This window comes from Bradysia coprophila, unplaced genomic scaffold, assembly GCF_014529535.1.
Source record: "Bradysia coprophila strain Holo2 unplaced genomic scaffold, BU_Bcop_v1 contig_732, whole genome shotgun sequence".
In the NCBI taxonomy this organism is placed as follows: domain Eukaryota; kingdom Metazoa; phylum Arthropoda; class Insecta; order Diptera; family Sciaridae; genus Bradysia; species Bradysia coprophila.
This window is the reverse complement of record NW_023503972.1, coordinates 6,348,362-6,362,149: the sequence shown is the minus strand read 5'-3', so window position 1 is coordinate 6,362,149 and position 13,788 is coordinate 6,348,362. Positions and strand designations below refer to the sequence as shown.

The following is a 13,788-nucleotide window of genomic DNA, read 5'->3' as shown; positions in this document are numbered from 1 at the left end:
TGCAAGAGATGCATTGTAGCGTGCCTTTTGTTCTTCGGTTGAAAGTTGCAGAGAATTGACTGTTTTGTTGATGATAATGAGATCCCAAGTTTTCTGATTTTCTTTGTTTTCTGGGAGATTACTCTCATTCATACATGACCACTTAGATAAGCTTTCCATATAATTTGCAACGATTGACTCATCTGAAATTTGTGTTAACATCATGTTGACGAGCTCAATCGCTGAATTTATGGAAGCTAAAAAAGCTGGTAGTGCCAATTCCGTAACTTTCCTGATTCCCAGACCACCAAAATGCACTGGTAAAGATGATATTGTCCATTGTTCATCGCTTAAACGTGAATTAACATTTTCTTCAAGTGACCGCTTGATAGTGAAATCGATTTCTTGTAGATCTTGTTCAACGTCAAAGCAGCAACTTGTTCTCAGTATATATGTTAATTTCGGAATCGATAGGCAATGCCTCAAGATGTAAAAGGCGATATGATGTTTCAAATTGGACAGCCGTTCCATCATTGTTGACAATTCAATCTTCTTCTTGTTCAAAAGACTTTTTGTTGCGATATTCGTTAGTGGTGCTCCAAGTAATTCCAAGTCTTCAGTTATTACTTTGATTCCAGGAGAAACTTCGTTAAAACTTGATATAACTGAGTCATCTGGATTTGAGCAGAAAAATATTTCACATTTAGATGGGTTCAATCCGATATGTTCACATTCAATGATTAATTTTTCAAAATTGGATAATACTTCCTTTGGATCTCCACATAGCGTGCCATCATCCAGATACCATATGTTGAGTTCTGTTGCCATTCCTTCAAGAATTGGTTGCAGGCATAGGCTGAATGCAGGTGGACCGCAAGGATCGCCCTGTTGAGCACCTACTTGTCAAAATCACTTTTACATATTGTGTCTATTAAAGTCCTTTGAAACATACTCATGAAATCATAGCACTGAACCAAGCACTAGAACAGATTTTTTTACCGGATATTTTAGCCTCTCTAATATGATCTGCCACAAAATAAACAACATTTTTTGAACCGCCACGAGTATAAATTTAATGAGACCCTCTAATGTGACAAAAATTTTAAATTTTTAGTTCACTTTAAAATGTAGACGAGTAGGTCATTTCAAACAGATTTATACAAATTCGCACAAACTTGACAAATATTATTCTTTAAAGAAAATTTGTCAATAAACAATTAGATGAAATATTTAATTATCGAAACTAATTCTGTCAACAACTAGAGCATGTGTGTCCAGAATATAGTAAGGCGGCAACTCTGATCTTTTATAATGACAACATAGTAGGGTTGTATACGCAGGTCCCTCTTGGAAAATATGTTCTACTGCTTAGTTGCAGATGCTATGATGCACGGCAGAGTAAAATAGATTATGGATTTGAGCACTATTTCACAGGACTGTCAATGATTGACGCTGTCGGCAGGTCGGTCACTTCTGTCACTTCACCGACCAATATTTTCATGGACAATGTGATCGAAAATTTAATTTCCTAACAAATGACTTTGATTTTTAAATTTCGTAGCACAATGGGCCCAAACGGTGGCCCCCGTGCGTGTTTTACTTAGTAAAACAGCTGCATTTAATAAAAAAAAAAAAAATTCGTATCTCAAAAGACCGACTCGAAAGCAGAGCCATCGCTGATTTTTGCGGTAGTGACGAAAACAATTTCCACAATCTATAACCCAGGCAGTAGCGGTTCATTTTCGAAACGTCAAATAAATGACCTAATACACTGGATGAAAATGAACTCAAATGAACACTGACATAAATTGAAAAAGTTTTTTCGCAAAAAAATATAGGGCTACTAGATTGTTCAGGTCTCTTGTCAAACGTCCACTCCTGCCTGGTTAACTTTACTCTGCCGTGTATGATGAAATGTATTAAAAATGGCAGTTTTTACAATAGAGTATTATGATGAAAGAGAGAGATTTGACAAGTACCCCAAGGCAAGTTATAATAAACTGATCTTCGGTTTTCTCGCTTGCATTGTAACATGTTGAAAGAGAAGTAAATACTTTGACAGGTACCCCTTAGACAGGCAAGTCATAATTAATCAATCCTCGATTTTCTCGCTCTGATCATAATAGTCTACATATATACTACATACTATATATATTATATAGTGTTAAAAGAGAATGTCAAAAAGAGTGTTCACCCATCGAGCTCAGTTAAATTAACTGGTTTGTTCTTCGTTAACTGGACTTTTACATACAAATTTTAACGTATCACCCATCGAAACCAGTTAAGCAACTGGTCATTTCTCTATCTTTTACGCTCTTTTAACACTGTTATACAGCGTTAAAAGAGCGTAAAAACAGGTGAAAACATAGCTAACGCCGACCCGTACGAAACACCTATTCGTATCAAAAGCCTTTAATGTGAAACTCTTCATTTCTCTTACTTCATTATGTTCTCTGCTGAAAAACTATTCTCCCTTTAAAATCACTTACATTATCCACTCTTTGCCTTGTTATCATATACAACTAAATTGCCGGAGGCAATATAGCGGCCCCGTACGAAGACAAATTTCATAAATTCCTATTTAAACAGCTATATACCGCTATATTTAACTATATTTCACTATAAATAAACATTTCACAGATAAATATATGCTATTATATAGCTCTATATGCCTGTATATAGCTCAATATAGCTGTATATAGGTATATATAGATGTCCGTATATGGAATCCCTGAAACCCCACACACATAACAAATTATTTCCATGTTAACAGAAACTCTCTAAGTATCATTTTTCCCAAGATATTTCTATTTTACTAAAATCCAATATGGCCGCCGGCAGCCATTTTGTTAGGAGACCGGAAATAGTACCGACGCTTTACATTCGTTAATACCTTTCAAACAAAAAAAATTCATGAAATTCGGTCAAAATTTACTGGAGATATTGTCAAAATACACCACGTTCACTGTACTTCCGAGTAGCCAGATAAGAGCTCACTCCAAGAGACATAGCTCACGCTCCGGAGAACATAATTTCAAAAAAAAAAATTTCCCTGATTGGTACGGTCAATATCTATCTAATAAAGCTAAAACAGACGAAATATGTTCAAATGTGGCCGACCTACAAGCAAAAACTGCTTGCCGCCCTGTGCCTGTTCCACACCAAGGGGTCTAACTCACGAGTCGGTCATCCAATTTCCATAAACTTTTTTTTGTCGATCGGTATTGTAAATACCTTTTATTTGACGTATCACTTACAAGTTTAACGTTTAAATGTCCGGAGATATCTTCGAAAAACCGTAAAGCACTTATTGGGCCACAGCTCGGGAGGGGTCGATCCAAAATCACTCATCTTCGAACTTAGCCTGTCTTTTGACATTACCAAACGGGAAAAAAAAAAGAATTTTCAAAATCGGATGCGTTTTACTCAAGTTAACGTGCAGACAGACAGACGGACATTTTTTTTTTCGCGGATTTGGCATCTCTAGACAACCACAATAGGTTTCCCCTTACTCAGGGAGTCCAATTCGACGTGTTACAAACGTATGCGTAAACCTATAAGACCCCAGTACTTCGTACGGGTCTAAAAACCAGTTAATCCAACTGATCTCGATGGGTTATATGTCAAAATTTTCACTCTCTTTTAACACTGGATACAGCTGAGTGCATATTATTGACTGTTTGTGTGAACGTATGATTAGACTCGAAGAAATCAATGGTATCGTTGGTGTTGCAAAGAGATTATAGTCGCAACAACCTTGAAAAATTAGTAAAACATGCCGATCGTGAATTATTTATTTATTTCCAATATACATTTAAATGACACACGTTTTGTTAAAGGCCGATTATGTGTATTATCTAACTAGAAGTCGGAGATAGATACCAGACTTTCGATGATAAATTTAATATTTCACATCAATATAATAGTCTTATAGTCCCGAAGTGTTTTCTGAGTATTTGAAAGGATTTTTTACTGGATGAGAATATTTTTCTGAAATAAAGATTAAATTGGGTCCCAAAACAGAGGCTCTACGGACTTAACTTATCTTTTTTGTTTTCTTTGTAAAAAAGTGCCTAGTGAAGTCAACGGGAAATTTAATTGACGGAATCGTTTATTTGTTTACCCGGGGAATAAAATACGAACTTCCATCAAGAGCCCGAATTGCATAACTTGGTAATTTTTATTTTGCTCCAAAGGTGATCACAACGGCTTATGCTTGATTTCCTCTTACGCCGTTTACGCTCCGTTTAGCTAAACCACGCCTTTTTATTGTTTAAAGAGTAAACGGAATGTAAACGGAGCGTAAACGGCGTAAGAGGAAATCAAGCATTACATGTGTGAGGCAAGGTATGATTCAAAGCTGTAAACAGAGGGTAGGTGACGCAGATATAGATACGCGGATAGCACACTACACTTGAGGATAAAATGTCGGATTTAATACAAAAATTCACCTTTTATGATGATTCTTGTCACCGTGTTGATGTGTTGAATTTTTTTTTTATAACTACAAAATCATCAGAAGTGGTGTGTTCTTGCTCCCTCGTATCTAATAAGATGACGATACTGTCCAAAGTTTACAGCCTTGGTGTGATTAACCGTTTTTGTTCACGAAACAAATAGCAGATTACGGCCTTTGTGTTTTGCCGAGTGTGGCATATTTTTGAAACCCCCAAACGAATGCGACCAACTTGATTAACAATTTCCTTTCTATTGCCTTTTTTACTGAAAATTTTTCAAAATGTTGAACATGCTGTACGCACCATTAATTATCTGTTCGTAAAAATTAAATTTATTTCGATAAAAATATTAGAGGTCATGAACTCACCGTCATAAACGTCTCTAAGTTCATTGGGTATATCAAGATCATAAGTCGTTGCGGCTGCTTCAACACTTCGCCCATGATGAGAACATATTTTTTACATGATTCTGTCTGCTCAGTCCAATTTGACTCAAATAAGCAGTAAGATAATCTGTCACTCGCTAGGGTAATGTCGTTTGCCAAGTACATCACAAACAGAATATCGAAAATTCCATAGAGCAGTAAAACGAGATTCATTTCTCTTTGAACGATGCTCTCCTTCGAAGCCTAATTTGGGACGAAACTGTACCAGTTGAGCCTCATTATGTGACTTTAAGCAACACACTTCAAGCATGAGTGGCAGTGTATCATACAAACGTAAAACACTGTAAAAACATTTTTATGTAAAATAGAGTACTTTCTGCAGCTGACCACTACAATCAATCATGCTTGAAGTGCGTTACTTTAAGAGGTATCGATGCTTTGTTGAAAAGCATACATTTGGTCGATTTTTAAATACTGGATTTTAGCTTACTTTTGATGATATTGCTCCACCTGAATCCTTTTTCAAAAATATAGGACCGCAATAATGACCACAAATTTGTTAGCTTTCAACAGAAAATAGATTTGTTTGTGGCAGTTTGAACAGCTCTGAGGAAACGTAGCAGTTTATAAAAATTTCCTTAAACTGCTGACTTTTCTCAGAGCTGGTCAAACGACTGCAGCCAAATCTAATTTTCATTTTAAGCAGACACATTCGTGGTCGTTATGGCGGTCGTATATTTTTCAAAAAGGATTTTGATGAAAAGATATCTTCAAAGCTGAAATACGAGACACGCAAATGTAGGCTACAATTTTAGTTAAGTATCGATGCCTCTTAAGTTATTTTAACCATTCTCACAAAGGCTAAATTGTAAACTGAGACGCAAATACCAATGCCACTGGTTGTGATTTGACCCATAAATAATGTGGAAAAGCAGGATCTGAATCGTTCTATTGTTCTGTGATTTGATTTAAAACAATTATTTGAAATTTAACCAAATGCGAGAAAAGTTGTACCCGGCCAAACTGCGATGAGCTTTTATCAAAACAATCAAACTTTCAGCGAACATACTTCGTTGTGTCAACCCGAAATCTTTCTGTTTCTTTACTCTTGTCTCGACAGTTTTCTTTCCCGCTCCTAATCTGCGGCATTTATGTCCCAACAATTCATACTCGATGGAATAATTCAGCATTATGTACCAAATAAATGGCGTAAAAAGGTTGATTGAGATGCACATGAAAATTGAAAATGTTACATAAAAGTACGCCAACCAATAGATAATTTCTGAGTCGTTCCACGATAAACTAATAAAAGCAGGCAAACCTTTACGGGCGGAGAATATTGGCAATTCGATTAGAACGAGCAAAAAAGCAGTTATAAAGAAGGCCAAACAATATGGACGAACGAAACTCATAAATTTCCTTATCGTTTTGCTTGTTTTCTCATATATTTCACGATTTTCAATTGAATGAACGACGCTCTGGTCATTAAAAAATCCGAGAATTTCTTGCTTCTTGAACAGAAGGTACAACAATTTCACGTACAATACAGACACTATAATTGCACCGTTTGCTGAAAAAATAGATTCGTTTCTATCGGTACATAAAAAAGCATTAGTTGCAAGAAAAATTGGAAACAAAGCACCGAAAAAAGCGTAGAACAATTTCCGCCCAGTTTCACGGAAACGAGATTCTTTGCTACTTTGCCATATTCCCACTTGGTAAAATAATTTTATAATTTGCAGAAACGTTTTGTCAATTTTAATCGTAAACATTTTCTTAGGATTTTATTTATTGTCGACCGTTGCAACCCCTCTGCCTTACTGACTCTGGTAACAATATAATGCAATTGAATCCATTATAAACGTAGTGTGTTGATGATGATCGATGTAGGGACCAACACGGAGAGAAATCTGACGTTTATCACAACAATAATTTAGGGATAACAGACAAAGTTTTTTGTGAAAAACGATTTATCTTTGTACGAATTATTCTCAGATGAGTTTGTCACAAGCAATGGACATCTCAGATATGTTTCAAAAGATGAAAAGTAGAGTTTTCGTGTGTATTTTGTTGATCCAAGGCGAAGCTGAGTTAAGTAAACCCACGAAAGCGAGACTTTCACGAGTTGTGCAATGGATTTTACATGCTTGAAACATGAAAAGTACGGTTCTCGAAGCACGTAGCATTGGATGAAAAAGACGAAAAGACATCTCGTTGCAATAAGCGTAAATCATTGTTCACAAAAGTAAAACCTTATTCACAACAGAAAAACGTTTTTCACAAAATTGTTCCATTTCGGATTTTTTCTCCGTGTATCGATGTATGTTGGCCAAAGAAGTTCAATTCAACGGGTGTTAAGGAATCTCGCACCACGTCATTCACAATAATTCACAAAGTTATACAAAATTTGTCAAAATGTTAATTATTGTGAATGACGCGGAGCGAGATTCCTAGCAGCCCAAGATATTTATGTTATTTTCTTCAAAGTGGACAAAATGCGGATTATCGCCAATAACGATTCTTTTGAAAATCCACCTATAAAAATCTGACTTGTTTCGTCTGGAATGGATATATACATGGTTTGAAAGGTCTTTGCGAGGAGACCTCAAAACAGGCATGAGACAGTCTCGAGCTACACCTGAAAAATCTGCGAAGGTCGAAAAAGGATGTTTTTTAGACTCATTTTATAGGCTTGTTCAAAATAACTGTAAACCCGAACGAAATTTTTCGTTAAAATTTTCGTCAGCCTGAAAGTTGAGGTTTGGCCGCGTACACTAATTATTCGTTTAAGTTTAACCTTATAACCATATAAATTACATGGGTAGACCTGTCAAAATTTGCAAAGTGAACTTCACCGAAGATTACTGTACGCACTCTAAGTTTACTTCTGTGGAATTTGACATTTTGAAATGACCTTGGAACAAACCTATAGCAGCCAATTATGAGCGATGCAGGTGGTAGTGGGTTTGTTGGACAGCTGAGGTCAAGTACTTTAAGGGCATGCCTACTTTTAGAACATCCATTGATATATGTTATAAAAAATGTACAACATAAAATTGTCACAATATTTCGCTCTTGGTGAAATTTCCCATTTTCTCCCCTTGGATAACAAATAACTATTACGCTTCCGAACGATCTCCTACATAATCGAACTATTTTCATATTTCATAAAAACCTTATTCCCGAATAATATAATATAATATAATATTGTTAACAAAATAGATTCTTGCGGGGCTTGAAAGGGAACGATAGCTTTAGTTGAATATGCGATGAGATTTATACTTTTCGTATTAACCATATTCCATGGCTGGAAAGTTGATTTTTCCAATATTCCTGAAATAATAATTTATGACTGACGTGTTTTAAATCAACATTTTACAGGTGTACAAGTCACCACAGCCACACTAAACAATATAGCTTTAGTGACGGTGAGATTTATAATTTTAGTATTAACCACATGTCATAGCTGCAAGTTTGATTTATCCAATATTCCTGAAAGAATAATTTATGAAGTCAATAGGCGTGTTTGTAACTGACATATTTTAAATCAACATTTTACAGGTGTACAAGTCACCACAGCCACACTAAACAATATAGCTTTAGTTGCGGTGAGATTTATAATTTTAGTATTAACCACATGTCATAGCTGCAAGTTTGATTTATCCAATATTCCTGAAAGAATAATTTATGAAGTCAATAGGCGTGTTTGTAACTGACATATTTTAAATCAACATTTTACAGGTGTGCAAGTCACCACAGCCACACTAGACAAATATCGTAGACAATTTTAATAAATTATACAAGGTTCTAAAAGAACAGGTTAAGACACCCACGAGGGCGGGTGACACCGAAATCGATAAACGCACTCAGTACTGATTGTGTGTGAAATCAACTTGAAGAAAATGTTTTTTAGAAAAATTCGGAATTTCGTTTTTGTTACGTTGCCCTTTTCATATAAACTTCGTAGCCGCTGAACTCAATTTGTCACCGCCTTCGTGATCAGCTCAGAGTTGTCTTAACCTGGTTCTTTCAGAACCTTGAAATTATAGACGTTGCGTTAATAGTACATTTTGTTACGAGTGATGAAAAGTGGAATTTTTCAGGACTCGGAGTCGAGTAGGACAAGCTTACGACGTGTTCCGAAAAGTTCAACTTTCGTTGCGAGTCACAAACGACTATGTTTGCGCTAGAGAAAAATAAATGGAAAACAAAATTCACATTTTCCTCAATAACTCCATTTTGGAGTTTCAGAGACCTTTCGAATCATAAGCTGTATTTCCTTTGGTGCACCTTTTTCATGCTAACCCTGCTAGGCCCTTTGTTGAATTTATTTACTTTTTTGTCCCTCTGTACAAGCTTGTTCCAAGGCCATACAAATTGTCAAATTTCGTCCACATAGACTGTCTCTAAGAGACATAGCCTCATCAATATTTATATCCAAACCGATCTATGAATATTCGTACTTATACACTACAGTTGCTTGGAACAAACCTACTGTTTTCCTTTTGTAAAGATAGATGACTTGTTTTCGTTATATGAGTTCAAACTTGTAACACAAACAATCCTTAGCTGCAGCTCTTATCCTAAAGCCTTCAAATTTTACACTTGTCAATTCAGTGTTCATGCTAGGAGCAGTGCTGTGATCATATAGAAAACACTTCAGTATGCTTGAATGGGGCAAGACGCTATTGGTGTTGCAATGTATAATCTCTCTGCAACATCAATAGTGTATTACAAGCAACCTTGAAAAATAAAACATATGCCGATTGTGGATTATATTTATTTATCTGTCTAGAACGATAATCTCGAGCTTATCCCTCTAGGGAGTTTTTGTTTATCTCGATATATCTGTTCTCGACAGATAAAATATGATATGCACCTATTGCCAGACGCCTTCGGCTAGGGCAATAATGTCCTACACGTCAAAATACCAATCTTGGCAACAGGTGCATAATATATATTATTTCCAATAAATTTAACATTTAAATGGCACACATATTTTTTTAGGTCCATTGACTGAGGTCAAGTGCTTTATGCTTATAACTCGAGTAAATTTGAAGGTATTTTTTGCTGGACTTAATTTAGAAAAAACAACTGAATTGGGTCCCAAAACAGAGGCGGCTGTCCTGGATATTGGGGAAATGGAGCATTCGTCGAAGTCAAAGTCAACGGGAAATTGAAGTCACCGGGAACTTAAAAATCAAGAGAACAATTGTCCCGTCCCCGATCAAAAATTTGTGAAAGCACCACAGACGTCAATGGGACCAATATATGCGTTTTTCTAAGTCTCAAATTGTTGCCTAGTGAAATTGAAGTCAGCCAGAGATTTGAGTCACAGAATTTGTTTATCCATAGAAGAAAGTAGGAACTTCCATCGAGAGCCTGAATCGCTCAAGTTGATTCTTCCTATTTTCTTTCATAGGTGATCAGAATGTTTTTCATACGTGTGAGGTAAGGAATGACTTTCTCGACGAAACAAATAGTATGTTACGTCCTTTGCATTTTCGCCAAGTGTGGCATATTTTTGAAACCCCCAATCGAATTTGACAAACTTGATTAACAATTTCCTTTCTATTGTCTTTTTTGCTGAAAATTTTTCAAAATGTTGAACAAGCTGTACGCGCCATCTGTTCGTAAAAATGAAATTTATTTCGAAAAAACAATCAAAGGCCTTCAACCACGGCAGAGTAAAGTAAACCAGGCAGGAGCAGTTGAAACGTCAAATAAGGGACCTAATACACTTTATGAAAATGAACTCAAATGAACACTGCCATAAATTGAAAGAAAAAAAAATCGCAAAACACAAGGCTGCTAGGTAATTTTGGTTAATTAGGAGTTAAAGTGACGCAAGTCCACATACTTCCAAAACTGATATCGTTGTAGGTGCGGCATTCTGTGCTTGTAAGTAAAAATGTGACCGAAAAAATAGATTATCTTCAAGATATTTCAATTAATAGGTTACGCTGATCGCTTGGTGAACAGGGCTTTCACCTAGCACAAAGTAAAGACCTTGTACATAATATTTGACATTGCAATGTGGGCAACATAGAGAAACTAAATTTCATAGCCCCCGAAATCGCCGGAATACCGTGCTACCCAAAGTATATAAACACTGAAGGTAATGCAGACCCTCAGCGGATCAGAGAAATTACGGATCCAAACTTTCAGATGAATTCATTTCTGTATGTTGTCTAACTTAGACTGGTGCAACAAGACAGCCCTAAATCCTTCCAATCCAATTCATAACTAAATACAACTTGACGCAAACGAATTTTATATGCGTGCAACATAACGCCGCTAAGTCTTTCCAAATTCACCACTAGATACAACTTGACGCAAACGAATTCAATACGTGTGTAACATGACGGAGCTAAAATTCACCTGAAAGTTTGGATCCGTGTGTAACTGTGGATTTGCTTTACCTTCAGTGTTTATATACAAGCCACTCTTAATCTATCGAAAACCCTTAATAAGAAAAATACGACGCATGTCTTAGGAATACAAATGATATCAAGCATTCTGCGCCTGAACGGAAAATTGAAAGCAAAACAAAACAAATTGCGCCACATGTGGCAGATCCATAGAGTTACACTAGAGAGTTGGCAAGATGGCGTTTTGTCGTTTTATCATCTACCCTTGTGGCCTGTACATGGCCAACCCTATTCGTGCAATTTTTAGTAACCCTGACTTGTATGTCAAACTGTCATACGTGACTTGTACGTTCCTCTTCCATAAACAGTTTGATCAAATTTGATTAATTTGTCCTCGCCGGACTCCGGCGAAAATAAACATGATTAAAGGCGCCTATCTAATGATAAAAACAGATTTCTATTGAAAATTTCCAAAAATTCTTACGCAAAATTCAATGACACTTAAATTTTTGTCGATAAGCTCATTCAAAACTCAATGGCACCAATAGACATGTTGCAAAATCGTGAAATCACATCGAACCATTTTTAAATGAAATTTGATGTTAAAATAAGCATAATTTACCACTACACCTTATCAAAATATTCTTTAGGTTTTTTTTTAAATTAATGAAGAACGTTAATTTCAGAGGAAAGTATGACGTCAGACTTGTGCGGTAGTTCATATGTAATACATACACTAACACACTCGCAAAGCTGCGCTTACGTCATTAGTTGTTCGTCTATTTACGTACCAACATAAAAAAACGAAAAAATAAAAAAATACTTATTCGAATGTAAACAACTACTCGCAAATGAGAATGATGACGTAGACGAATTAGGAAAATTTAAATTGCTGATTAAAAATACTAATTAACTCAAGAGATGTGTAAGATTGTGTATTTAAGGGTTTTGAAATCCAAATAACAATAATAAAATATTTCCAGAAGACCATGCAAGTTGTCTATTCCACTAAAAACAATTAATTTTTCGGCACGAATTCTGCCTGAATACATCCTTTTTTTGCATCATTTTTTCACTTTATATACTTACAGTGAACGACATCTCAAATGTCTCACTGTCATTTTTTTCAGAGAATGTCATTGTGAATTTGCAATGACACAATAAAATTCTCAGAAAAATTTGACAGTGAGACATTTGAGATGTCGTTCACTGTATCTTATGCATTGAAGATTTCACTCACACAAAACCCACATAAATAAAAACGAAATCAAACAATACATAAAACACAAACAGAATCCTAAAATATACGAAATCAGCTGACAACAAAATTTTGTTAAACAAAATGGCTACTGACCGCTCAGAATGCTATTTCAAGGAGCATCGGCACCCAAAATGCTGGTTTCCTCTTACAACAAGCATTTTCATAGAAAAACATAGACACAGCGGGCGTGGGGTAATTTGGCACACCATACAAATTTATGGTGTGCGAGATTCACCTCTAAGGAGCGAATCTGGAAACTGCGGGAAAAAGACCGAATTCGACTTTTTCGAAGAATTATTTTCATTTATTAATTTTAATGTCACTCAAAAACAATAGATGTGTCTTCGTCTTCGATTATTTGTTGCTTTCGGCAAGCTTAGAACCCATCCACAGTCTTCACTCCAGGTTTCTGATATATGTGTGTCTAATCTTTTTTTTATGTTAAAAGACAACACAATACCGTCACAGGCTTTCTCCCGGCTGACTGAATGACATTTCCAAACGAGACTTTCATATAGTACAGAGAGACGTTATCAGTACTAAATTAGAGACATATTGTTATAATAATTGTGGTCAACAGTCTGATAAATATAATCACATGTGTTGCGGTTGAATCTCGAAGCCACGACTGGCAAATCAATAATTCAATGTATCTCGATTTACACACTGCGCTATTGAGTTGTAAGTAGGTTATATTTTAGTAGAGACAATTCTGAATTAAATTTTGAAATTGAAATTATTTTCTTTAATAGTTAATTTAGGATAGTCAATTAATCAAATAATGAATGGAAAATCAATAAAGTTGTAATAAAAATCAACAGATTAAAATCAGGTGGACAGCACAAATTGATAAATTAAGAATTGTGTTCGACAGTAACAAATAGCTTGCAATCAATTCAGGAACAACATGTGAGGATATCAGAATCACTTTATATCAAATATTGAGGATAATATTCATATTTAGATGTTAGTTCAGTTGTTGATCGGAACAGTTGCACTTTGTTCGCTATCGTTAAGTACAAAACATTGGCGGCAGGTAATTGGAACGATCAAAACAGGCTCAATGAAGTGGGTAACAGTGGGACATGTTGCGACAAATTGGAATACCAACATGTGCCTCTGACCCTCTGATTCATGAAGATGTTGAAGAACGGCTCAACATCTAGTGTTCATTGCTATGTACTTGTTCCTAATTATTTTGTTTAAAATCTGATCATTGTCCCATTCATTGAGGCTGTTTAGCTCGTATCGAAGCTTCTTTGCTCATGCTGGTTACGAATGCTGAAGGCATTCCGAATGTAGAGTGGTCATTTAATCGACTTCAAACGATTTCA

At 35.7% G+C, this 13,788-nt stretch overlaps 1 protein-coding gene across 1 annotated transcript; it reads right to left on the bottom strand.

Annotated features, from left to right (window-relative positions):
* Nucleotides 1-4,698: 4,698 nt before the first annotated feature.
* Nucleotides 4,699-6,594, bottom strand: LOC119084402 (odorant receptor 22a-like). The gene is made up of 4 exons (XM_037194369.1): nt 5,837-6,594; nt 5,679-5,778; nt 4,805-5,065; nt 4,699-4,749 (listed from the first exon to the last, which is right to left on the bottom strand). Exons 1-4 carry the CDS (start codon nt 6,592-6,594, stop codon nt 4,699-4,701), a joined length of 1,170 nt encoding a protein of 389 aa, XP_037050264.1.
* Nucleotides 6,595-13,788: the final 7,194 nt, after the last annotated feature.

Excerpts from the sequence above, each read along its gene's own strand:
- LOC119084402 (XM_037194369.1), bottom strand. The coding sequence starts at position 6,594 with ATGTTTACGATTAAAATTGACAAAACGTTTCTGCAAATTATAAAATTA. Across the intron at positions 5,779-5,836 it reads GCTCATCGCAGTTTGGCCGG|AACAATAGAACGATTCAGAT; the intron begins GTACAACTTTTC and ends ATCAAATCACAG. Across the intron at positions 4,750-4,804 it reads ACTTAGAGACGTTTATGACG|ATAATTAATGGTGCGTACAG; the intron begins GTGAGTTCATGA and ends TTTTACGAACAG.